Raw genomic sequence first — 11,663 nt, 5'->3', positions numbered from 1 at the left:
ATGAATGAAGATCAAATGCAGAGGAAAGGAGAGACTGTGAAGACAGAGGCAGAAGCTCGCTTTGCTGTCGGTTACTGTGGAACTCTGGAGCTATTTTTCCTGAGATGAAAGCAGACAGCTATACTCAAAACACAGCAGGGACGCCTCACTCTCCCATTTACCCGCTGCATAAGCAGAGAGACTGTAGGCCCCTGGGTGGGGGGGGGGGGCACCTAGGGAAGCCCGGCAGGAAGCCCCTGAGTGGGGGAGGGCGCGGAGACTAGGGCTTCCCAGTGGGGTCCTGGGTCTTTCCCTGTCGGAACATAGTCACCAGGTGCTGTCGGATTTCCTTGGTCCGGGCTCCGTAGATGATGGGGTTGACCAGGCACGGAAGCAACAGGTAGAAGGCGCTGAGCAGGTTGTGGACGTCCTGGGAGGCGGCGCGGGCCAGCCGGTAGACAATGGACGAGGACATGGTGGACGAGTAGACAGTGAAGATGACCAGCAGGTGGGAGCCGCAGGTGTTGAGCGCCTTGGCGCGAGCCCCGCCGGCCGAGATGCGGAAGGCGGCGTGGATGATGCGCGAGTAGGAGGCGCCGAGCAGCAGCATGTCCAGCACGCGGTTGAAGAGGCGGATGGCCAGCCCCACCGTCTTGTTGAGCGAGATGTCCCCGCAGGAGAGCTTCATCAGCGCCATGTGCTCGCAGGCGAAGTGGTGGATCACGTCCGAGCGGCAGAAGCGGACCCGGGCGGCCAGGACCACCACGGGGGCCACGATGCCCGTGCTCCGGGCGGCCGCCAGCCCCAGCAGCCCTGCCAGTGCCCGGCTCGTCACTATCTCCGGATAGCGGAGTGGGTGGCAGATGGCCACGAAGCGATCCAGAGCCATGACCAGGAGGATGTTGCAGTCGAAGACTATGAGGAAGTAGATGCAGAACATCTGCCCCAGACAACGGGCCAGGGAGATGCGATTGAAGCGGCTGGAGAAGCTGAAGAGCATGGCAGGAATCACGGTGGTGGCGGCGCAGATGTTGACAGCCAGGAGCAGGGCGATGAGCAGGTACATGGGCTGATGCAGGCTCCTCTGGACCAGCACTGTGTGGATGACCAGGGCGTTGGCAGAAACGATCACCAGGTAGAGGCTGAGGAAGGGCAGCACCAGCAGGCCGCGGGATTCCCGGAGCCCCGGGAAGCCCACCAGGGTGAAGCTGGTGTAGGACACGTTGGCGCTGCCGTTGCTCCACCCGGCCATGCCCGCTGGCTGGAGAGCTCTGCAGGAGGGTGCAGGAAGTCGGGTGGGGATCCCAGCCCTCCTGCCCCGCCTCACCAGGCAGCCCGTAATGTGTTGGCCTCCATGAACCTCAATAATCTACAAAGAAATCACAGAGTTGTTTGTAGTCAGTGGCATGTTTGAAATAACAAAGGTCTTCGCTAGCCTCACTTTTTATTTTTTATTTTTTTGGCTTTTTGGGTCACACCCAGTGATGCTCAGGTGTTACTCCTGAGTCTGCACTCAGGAGTCACTCCAGGTGCTATTTAGGGGACTACATGGGATTCTGGGAATCCAATCCTGGTTGTCCGCGTGCAAGGCAAATGCCCTTTCTCCTGTGCTCCAGCCCTATTGCTTCAGTCCCTAGCCCCACTTTTCCTAAAAATATTCTTCCTTTTTAAAAATTTACCAGTTCAACTATGGCACTAAACAGCTCAATTAATCCTCAGCGACTTTAATAGCACCACTGTGAGATATAACGGTTTTCATCAATTTTCTTTTACTCATCATTTATGAATTCTTTTACTGCTAATTGTGAATTTTTTTTATAGTTTCATTTGCTATTTTGTTGTAACAAGTTCCTGCTAAGGGGGCAGGCTTGGGAGGTGGGTGGGAAACTGAGGTCAGGGTGGAGGGAAGGTCACACTGGTGGTGGGACTGGTGTTGGAACATCGAATGTTTGAAAGAACAATATTAAGAGCAACTTTGCAAACCGTGGTGTTTGAATAAAGTTAAATAAAGAATAAAGAAACAATTTTTAAAAATAAAATTTACAAGCAAACCATTATGAAGCAGTTCTTTGTGCCAAGATCTGTGCTTGGGGCACTCAATAATGAATGTGCCCACATTATACCAACCTAGATTAGAAGGACAGATGAGAAAGAAAATACCTTAAGGTCTCAGTTGACACATCCACCTTCTTTTTTCCTTATTTCAGATGATCTTCCCAGAGCCTAAGAACAAAGCCCAAGGCTTGTGCTCCTTCACCTGAAATTGAGTGCAGGAGGCCTTCCTTCCCCTGCATTCACAGAGAAGCCTTCACCCTCTCCTTACCTGGAGAGTACGAAAGGCTTGAGGTTGGAGATGCTGAGAGAGAGGAAGCCTTTGGAGAGTAACTAGCATTTCCCCCCCGCCCTGCAACCCAAGGTGGGGGTGGTGGGGACAGGGATGGCAGAGAAGGTTGCCATCTCCTCATCTCGAGCTGGCGAGAGGAGTGTTGCAAAGATAAGGTAGGGACCCAAGCCATAGTACAGTGGGTTGAGCGTTTGACATCTGACTGATGTGGGCTTTATCCCAGCATCCCAATATGGTCCTCCGAGTACCACCAGGAGTGATCCCTGAGTACAGAGCCAGGAGAAACTCCACCCCTAAACATTGTTGGGTGTGCCTCCATTATCCCCCAAAGGGTAAGGTAGTGGAGCTGGGAGATGGCTCAAAGGGTTGGGGTTCCTGTTTTGCAGGTAAGAGCCCTGGGCTCAATCCCACATGATCCCCTGCATACCTCCAATGCCACCCCACCCCAATGAAATGTTATGAGGAGCAGGAGAGAGTACAGGTGGTCCCTCTGCATTGCCAGCTATATCTCTGGAGGCCCCAAGCATTGCCTGGGTGGTCCTGGTGGTCCCCATTACTGCAAGCTCTGAGCATCTGTCACCATGTCCCTGGGAACTTTTGCTTGAAGTTTGGCTGAGTATTATTGGGAGGGGCTTCCGGCACCCCTGAGCACTGCTTGGAAGTCCTAACCCCCCCCAACCCCCCCCCAAAAAAAGAGAAGTGAACCTTGTTGTATTCTCATAATATATCAGGCCCTACCACGTTTAGGGACTCTGGCAAAATATTTGAACGGAGGCATTTGTTTGTGGAGAATCTGGTGTCTTCTGGCTTGTTCCTTTCCTTGCACTGCTCACTAACTAGTCCATTCTATTTCCAGGGATTAAGTTTGAATTTCTATTAGCCACTTTCCTCTTATTTAGGCGAGTTGGTTTTCTCACCAATTTCTGCGTTTTCTCTATGTATTATTACTGGATGTTAGGAAGAAACTATGAAAATATTTGCCATGGAAATTTTTTATAATCTGCAACTTCAGAGCCAATAAATCTTATCTCTTTCCTTGTCAACCAGGTTTATGGCACCTTTCAATATTTCAGAGCATTTCACAGGCTATGAAACAGTTAAAGAATGTCATGAGCGGTATTTCTGTTTTCGTAATTATTGTTAGTTTCACCTAGCCAAAAAGGAACCTTGCTTTCTCCCTCTTTCCCTGCCCCCTCCCCCTTTCTGGAAATTCTGAAAGCTTCATTCTCTCCAACTCTGGCAGCACATGAGAAATAGAGATTTCTAATCCTCAGGGTGACTCGGAAATATCAGACGAAAGGAGGCGTGGAGCCTGGGACCAGGCTAGGGGTGATAGTTCTAGCCCAAGGCTGAGGCCCTGAGAGGGGAGACAGGGAGGAGGAGGGTAGTGCGAGACTCAGGGCCAGGCTACTTCCTACCGGAGGCCCAGGGCAGGTAGCAGGGGCAGGTCCTGCTCCTCCTTAGCCTCTGGCTGGCATCACAGGGCTAGAGACTAAAAGCAACAAAGACCCACAAATTCAGTCCAGAGTAAACTCAGACTCAGAACATGAGATTCAGATCACAGCTCCCCAGAAGATTCCCTCCCAGGTTGCCTGCATCTACTTCCCCCCCTCTCTGTCAGGAAGGGCCTAGATTTTGTTTGCTGCAGTTCATTTCATTTTGGGAAACATCCTTCTGTGAGACAGCCGCAGAAATTCTCTCTCCTTTTTTAAGTGGGAGGTGACACACTGGACTGTGCTCACTCCTGGAGGGGCTTTGGGGACTACATGTGGTACGCAGTATTGAACCGGGATGGGCTTCTTGCAAGACAAGTGCTTTAACCCCCTTACTATCTCTCTGGCCCCCAGATATCTCTCTTTTTGGGCCACATCCAGTGGTGCTCAGGGTTTGTCTCTGGCACACAGAGATCACTTCTGGAGGGGTTCAGGGAACTATGTGGGTGCCAGGGAATTGAACCCAGGTCATCCATATGCAAGACGAGCAACCCACACACTGTATTACCTTTTCACCCCAAAAGTTATTTTTCTAAACTGATCTCATGGTCTCTAAGCGTCCAGCTGCTGCCTCTGACTGATGGTGCTCCGGAACACAGGGCTGTTGTACTCACAGCCACAGTCCTACAGGGGCAGGTCTGGAACTCGGCTGTGCAGACTGGATCAAGCATCTTTCTTTTGGGGAGGAGGTCCCTATACCTGGTGCTCAGGGATTACTCCTCGCTGTGTGCTTAGGGATTACTGCTGACAGTGCCAGGGCTGGAACTTGCATCTGCAGGTGCAAAGCAAGAGCATAGTCCTGGTCGATCTTGCTGCTCCAGGCTTAAATGCATTTAACCTTGGATGCTGGGTGTACGGTTCTGTCTCCTCACCTTACACAGGACTGGGACTGCCACAGAGAAGGAGAAGATGGGTCAGGTTGGAGGGAGGCCACGTGGAAAAGAGGAAGACCCAAAGCTGAAGGATGCTGGGATGTCGGGATGGGACCAGACCAGATACCATTGTGATTCTTGGTCTGCTCTGTGACTCTGGGTGAAGGACTAATGTTATTCCCATCTGTAAAGTGGAACCAACAGAGTGGGAACATGGCTTTTTTTTTTTTGACGGGAGGTGGGGCAGTGATGTTGCTACCTGGCAATGCTCAGGGCTGACTCCTGACTCTCTGCTCAGGAATCAATCCTAGCAGTGCTCAGGGACAATACGGAATGCCATGGATCAAACCTGGGTTGCCCGCATGCATAGCACATGCCCTACACGCTGTACTGTCGCTCAGGCCCAGGAAACAGCTTAGAGAAAGAGCACTGACCTTGCCCTTATGAAGCCCTGGGCTCTCTCTCTGTGAGAATAGAAGAGAAGGGGCTGGGGTCAACACTGGCTTCACGAGATGACGGGAAGGCTTCAGCTTCTCAGGACTTAGAGTTAATGAGCCAGGGAGGCCTCTAAATGGTCTGGGGCTCCATTTCTTTCACACCTCCTTTGGTGGGGGGGGGGGAAGGAAGTGGCTCATGGCCCCATGTCCTAGAGATGAGACGGGAGTGTGGGACAGAGGAGGGAGCTGCCTGGGTCAGTGGGGTTAGGGATGAACCCTCACATTTCCCCCATACTCTCTCTCTACTTTTGGATATTGTGGTTTGCAATATAGACACTGAGAGGTCCTTTATAGACATGTTTAATCCTTTATCTACTTTCAGGACACATCTCCCATCCTGAACGATTCCGCCAATCATCATTGATTTAGTGATCCCTTCTCTATTCCAGCTGCATTCTCCCCAGCTCATGAGACAGGATTCCAACTATGGGCAGCTGTCTCTCTTATCCAGCCCCACTGGTCAGGCACAATCTCAGATCCTCTGTTTAGTGAAGGGGAGGTCTAGCCAGGGCTCGGGTCCTCTCAGAGTGTGGCTTCCTGGGCAGCCACAGGCATCCTGGCACTCTCAGGGACCCACCCTGACGGGAACCCCGGATCCAAACACGGCACAGATTGGCTGACTATATGCAGCCGAGTCACTGGTCACCCACAGACACCTGTGGGTGAGAAGAAGGTTGGAGATCCATTGCTGGGCTGTTTCATGGCTGCTTGCAGAAGCCCACTGAGTTCTGCTTGTCTTCACTTGTGGGTGAAGAAAAGAAAGAATTGGGGCCAGCCTGCTGCTTGAGACTCTGGGTTTGCCTCAGAGGACACAACCACAACTCACAGACATAACCCCTTCCTTCCCTAGAGAAAGGGAGGTGGGTGTTTGATGAGATAGGGATGGCCGAGATGGCCGGTGGGAGGTCCCACCAGCCCTCATTCCTGGCTCAGCTCTGGCCTTATTTCCTCCATCCCCACCTCTCATGATGGTTGAGCTCAGATTTTCTCACTTACCAGGATCCACGCAGAAAGGGAGGCACAGGCTGGGTCAGGCCAGAGGGCCCTGAGCTTAGTTAAACCCACCATGTTCCTCCCTGGGGGAACTTCCTGAGCCACCCAGTACCCACTCGCAAGCTCCTGTCTCGCTAATTACTGAAACCCCAGGGATAAGCAGGCCAAGGGCATGTCCTTGTAGTCCCTGTGGGCCGGACAGAGACTGAGCAGAGAGCCGTGATTTGATAGGGAAATAGTCAGAAGCTTCTTCTACTCCTTCTTCTCCTTCCCTTCCTTCTCCTTATCCTCCTCCGCCTCTTCTTCCTCCACTTCCTCCTCCTCTTCCTCCTCCTCCTCCTCCTTCTCCCTTCTCCTTCTCTTCTTCTTCTTCTTCTTCTTCTTCTTCTTCTTCTTCTTCTTCTTCTTCTTCTTCTTCTTCTTCTTCTCCTCCTCCTTCTTCTTCTCCTTCTTCTCCTTCTCCTTCTTCTCCTTCTTCTCCTTCTTCTCCTTCTTCTCCTTCTTCTCCTTCTCCTCCTTCTCCTCCTTCTCCTCCTTCTCCTCCTTCTCCTCCTTCTCCTCCTTCTCCTTCTTCTCCTTCTTCTCCTTCTTCTCCTTCTTCTCCTTCTTCTCCTTCTCCTTCTTCTCCTTCTTCTCCTTCTTCTCCTTCTTCTCCTTCTTCTCCTTCTTCTCCTTCTTCTCCTTCTTCTCCTTCTTCTCCTTCTTCTCCTTCTCCTTCTCCTTCTCCTTCTCCTTCTCCTTCTCCTTCTCCTTCTCCTTCTTCTTCTTCTTCTTCTTCTTCTTCTTCTTCTTCTTCTTCTTCTTCTTCTTCTCCTTCTTCTTCTGCCACACCCATCAATGTTTAGGGCCTATTCCTGGCTTTGCACTCAGGGATCACTCCTGGTGGGCTCAGGAGCCATATGTGGTTCTGAGGATTGAACCTGAGTCGACCATGTGTACCGCAAACACCCTACTCACTGAACTATTGCTCTGTCTCCCATTGCTTATTCTCTGCAACGAAGCTCTCATTTCTGTCTGCACCACTAACTACCCTGCTATGTTGTGGGATGGTGTCACTTCTCATCCATTTGCTCCAATCATCTCTGCTTTGTTTCTGTTTGTTTGTTTTTGAGTATTAGTTTAGGTGGGAGTGGCATTGTCCAGGGCTTACTCTTGGCTCTGTGCTCATGGATCATTTCTGGCAAGGCTTGGGAGATAGTATGGGGTATTGGAGATCTAATGTGAGTCAGCCACGTGCAAGGCAGGCACCCTGCCCCATCTCCCTGCTGGCATCTTCTCTTTGTACACATCAGAGCATGAGAGTGAACCTCTTCAACATAATTTTCCTAGTCTAAGCTAATGTGGTAGGTGAAAAATGGCACTTCCTCAAATACAGTCTTGGTCACTGCTGAGGCGGGCCGCTGGTTCCATTTCTGCTTTTGTGATGAGGCTATTGCAATTTCCATGGGTCTTAATTCTTTGTTTGCTGCTTCACATATTGAATTTGTTCTCCCTCTGTGCTATGTTGGCTGCTCTCCACACTGGTTCCTGTCACTCCCACCTAAACTAATACTCATTGTGATAAGAATCTGGAACACATAGGCAGGGTGCCCGACATGCATATACAACAACCTCTTATTAATTTTTTACAGCTAAAAAGGATAGGTTTGTCTTTCACATGTAGCAAGTGGGGAAACTGAGGCATCAAATGTATATTGAAGTATTGAAAGGTTTCTGTATGAGCCTCATTTTTTGATACCCCAGGATCTTGATCACCACCCACCCACCCCCGAATGTAGGAGGAAAGCCAGAGAGGTCCCAGTGTCTCCACTGGATAAACGGAAGTGAGATGACCTCGAACCAGGCTTGGGGGAATGTCCGGGGATTAGCAGTCAGGGGAGGAAGGTGTGAGAACAAGTCCAACAAGCCCTGACTGCAGGGGCTGAGATCAACCCGGGATCTTGACAGGGGTCCTGCAGTATGTGGGTGGTCCCACAAAGTCCAAAGGGCAGGAGCAACTCAGGGCAATCCAGGTACAATTTCAGCTGGGGTGCAACCTCTGAGGACATCAGAGTCTAGGGAAAACTGGGCATATGGGGAGACCCTTCAGATCTGGGGGGTTTGAGGACATTTAGGCAGGGTCAGGTGGAGGGAAGCAGGGGTTGTGGGCCTGGTGCATGGATTTCAGAGCGTGACCCAGGTTCTGAAGGGGAAGGTGGAGGAGTTGGAGGTCTCGGGCCCAGTGACCACAGAGAGTGGGGCCAGCTGAGCCTCAGTGGGTGTGGAGCCCCTGGGCAGGGAGGCGGAGCTATTCAGCCACCCTCAGGGCTTGGTCAAGGCTCATGAAGCAGGACTTCATGGACTCCTCAGCTGTGCTAGACTCAGTTTCCCCCTGCTGCAGAGCCTGTCCTGGCTCACTTACATACGGTGGACACAGCTGGATGAAGCAGAGCTGAGGATTCAAGGCAGAGGCTGGTGGTCATGTTCATAGGACTCTCTGGACATCTGGAGATTCCTAAAAGTCCCCTGTGGTTGGGGCCCGAGCGGCAGTACAGTGAGTAGGGCATGCATGTGCCTTGCATGTGACTGACCCTGGTTTGATACCTGGCATCCCATTTGGTCCCCCAAGTACCACCAGGAGTAATTCCTAAGTGCAGAGCTAGGAGTAACCCCTGAGCATTGCCAGTGTGACGCAAAAAGAAAAAAACGTCCCCTGTGGTTCATCCTTCCAGATTTCTGACACTTTCATGCTCTGATGATTTTGCTTCTAGTGCATTGTAGCACTGTAGCACTGTCCTCCTGTCCATCGATTTGCTCGAGTGGGCACCAGTAATGTCTCCATTGTGAGACTTGTTACTGTTTTTGGCATATCGAATATGCCACGGGGAGCTGCCAGGCTCTGCTGATTCTAGTGCACAGAAGGACGTGATTCTCCTGCTTTCTTACTGAAAAGCAGACGCCTTGAGCCTTGGCCACGGTCTGAAGAGCTCAGCACACACTTCCCAATTTTCCAGTGTGCAGGTTTGCAAACTATGCACCCTCTGTAAAGATGCAGCCTTATGTTCATAAGAATCTTTTTTTGGGGGGAGTGAGACACACCCGGTGGTGTTCAGGGCTTACTCCTGGCTTTGTGCTCAGGGATCACTCTTGGGGTGTCAGAGATTAAAACCAGGTTGGCTGTGTGCACGGCAAATGCCCTCCCTGCTGTCACCATCACTCCAGCCTTCTCATGTTTATAAGAATCTTAATTTTCCTCTCAGGCCTAAGTAGAAAAGGATTATGCTTACATATTCTCCACCTTTCAGTGTTTTTTTAACTTTGACAGAATATCAGTCCAATCTGGTGGATTAAAGAAAAAAGACAAATAAACCAAGTAAATAATACACTGGAAAAACAAGTGTGGGATGGGGAGAGGAATCAGTGGCTAATGTATCTGCCTTGCAAGCATGAGGTCTTGAGTTCCATTCCAATTCCTCCCACAGGCTCTCAACATCATCCCCCAGCTCTGCATCTGGGATTCCGGATGCTACAAGGAATTTCTTGCCACGTGGCAACCAGGTGTGTGTGTGAGAACCATGAAGGAAAGGGGCAACCCCCAGTGAGCACCATAAACCAATGTGTCAGTCCCACAACTGTCTGTGCAACCCCAAGAAAGAGCAGAGAAGGTAAAAAGCATCTTGACCCCATACAGCAGTTTCCTGGCTCTCCTCAGTACCCACCGACTGAGACACTGCAGAGCTAAATCGACACGAGTCTCACAGGCAGTCGCTGAGCTCAAGTCTGTAGACAGCACCAAGGACTGCTCTGGGTCCTGAACCCTCCCAAGACTCTCCCACTGTCCTTGTGTCACTTCCCACCAGCCTCTTCCACTCCCCCACTTCCTTCCTTGACTGCTTAGTAAGCTCAATTTGGCAGTGAAAGTCCAAGGGTAGTTATTGTATGTGGTCCATTTTCTCACTTTGTTTTTCTGTTGACCACATATAATTGAGACTATCCAGTGTTTGTCCCTTCATGTCTTATTTTGTTGAACATGATACCCTCTAACTCCATCTACATGCCAAGATTTCATCCTTGCTGCATAGTATTTCATTGTGTATATATACCACAGTCTCTTTATCTTTTTACCTATTATTGGACATCTGGGTTGTTACTGCTTTTTGACTATATACACAGTGTTGGAATGAAATCTGAAACACAGCATAGCAGATGTAGGGCAGGAACAGGGCCCAGGAGGATAGCATGCCCAGGGCTTGACTGTAGAGAAAGTTGGTGAGCCTTCCAGCCTTGTTTAGGGTAAGGCTTCATTAGGGAGTGCTTAATCAGGGCCAGGTGATTGCAGGCAAAGGGGTGGATCACTTCTGAATTGGAGCCTCAACTTCATGGAGCCAGATTCACCCTCCGCAGGCCAGCCAGCAACAGACTGGTCACCATCTCTGATTAACAGAGGGGTCGGCAGATAGCAGCAAGGTGCTCTGGGTCCATGACTGGGTGGAGGTTGTAGTCAGAGATAACTAGGAATAAGAGACAGAATGTCTGGATCAGACAGAGGGTCAGGGAGATTTGGGTGGTGAAACTGAAGAGCCTGGTGGGAATCCCGGAGGTGGTGGCACAGATGTTGCCAGCCAGGAGCAGGGCAAAAAGCATGTGCATGAGGTAATGTAGGCTCTTTTGAACCACCACTGCATGGGCAGCGCAGGAGGGATTAGGGGTTCATGGGCCCCAGGAAGCTCAGCAGGAGGAAGCTGGTGTGAAACGTGTTGGGACGCCATTTCCCTGCGTAGGGAGGCCACGGGAGCAGGCCCAGGAGGGCGGGTTTCTACACTCAGCCCCCTTGCTCCAGCTCTGGGTACTGACGTCCAGGACCCTCTGATGTTTGGAGAGAGAGAACGAGAGTTATATTTTTACCTCATAGTCGTCATTCCTTGGTTCATTTCACTTTCTTGTTTTTGTAAGGACATAGATCATTCCTTTCATTCTTCTATCCTTTATCATTCACTCACATTTTTTAAATATTTCGTTTTCCAGCCACACCCGATGCTCAGGGATCATTCCTGATGGGGCTCAGGGGACTGTTTGTGGTGCTGGGGATTGAAGCTGCGTTGTCAGCATACAAGGCAAACACTCACCTGCTGTGTTACCTCTCTGGCTCTCGTTCCTTCACATCTTTTCTGAAAAGTTATTTATATATAAATATATTATATATAAATATATATATATAATCACTTGATCACTTGATACCCCGTTACTCATCGATTTGCTCAAGTGGGCGCCAGTAACGTCTCCATTCATCCCTGTTGTGTGCTAGTGTAGCCCAGTGGTATCTGCTCCTTCTAGGAACATGAAGAGCCTCAAACCAATCTTTCAGGGTCTTGATGAAGAAGTCTGACCATCTCGTAGGTGGGCGTCCACATGATCTTTTGACGTCCTGTGGAATCCAGTCAGTAATGGCTCTAGTCCAGCAGTCATCTCTGAATCTCATTACGTGTCCAGCCCATCTGATTTTTGA

The 11,663-nt window shown here is 50.5% G+C and overlaps 1 protein-coding gene across 1 annotated transcript; it reads right to left on the bottom strand.

Moving 5' to 3' along the window:
• Window positions 1–259: 259 nt before the first annotated feature.
• Window positions 260–1,231, bottom strand: LOC130025490 (olfactory receptor 52K1-like). The gene has a single exon (XM_056116424.1). The coding sequence runs from the start codon at window positions 1,229–1,231 to the stop codon at window positions 260–262; it is 972 nt and encodes a 323-aa protein (XP_055972399.1).
• Between the last annotated feature and the right edge of the window lie 10,432 nt (window positions 1,232–11,663).

This window comes from Sorex fumeus, unplaced genomic scaffold (assembly GCF_029834395.1).
Source record: "Sorex fumeus unplaced genomic scaffold, SorFum_2.1 ptg000030l, whole genome shotgun sequence".
Classification (NCBI taxonomy): Eukaryota; Metazoa; Chordata; class Mammalia; order Eulipotyphla; family Soricidae; genus Sorex; species Sorex fumeus.
This window is presented reverse-complemented; position numbering and strand designations above follow the sequence as displayed.

Bases quoted from the DNA above. Each gene is read 5' to 3' on its own strand.
- LOC130025490 (XM_056116424.1), bottom strand. From the start codon at position 1,231: ATGGCCGGGTGGAGCAACGGCAGCGCCAACGTGTCCTACACCAGCTTC.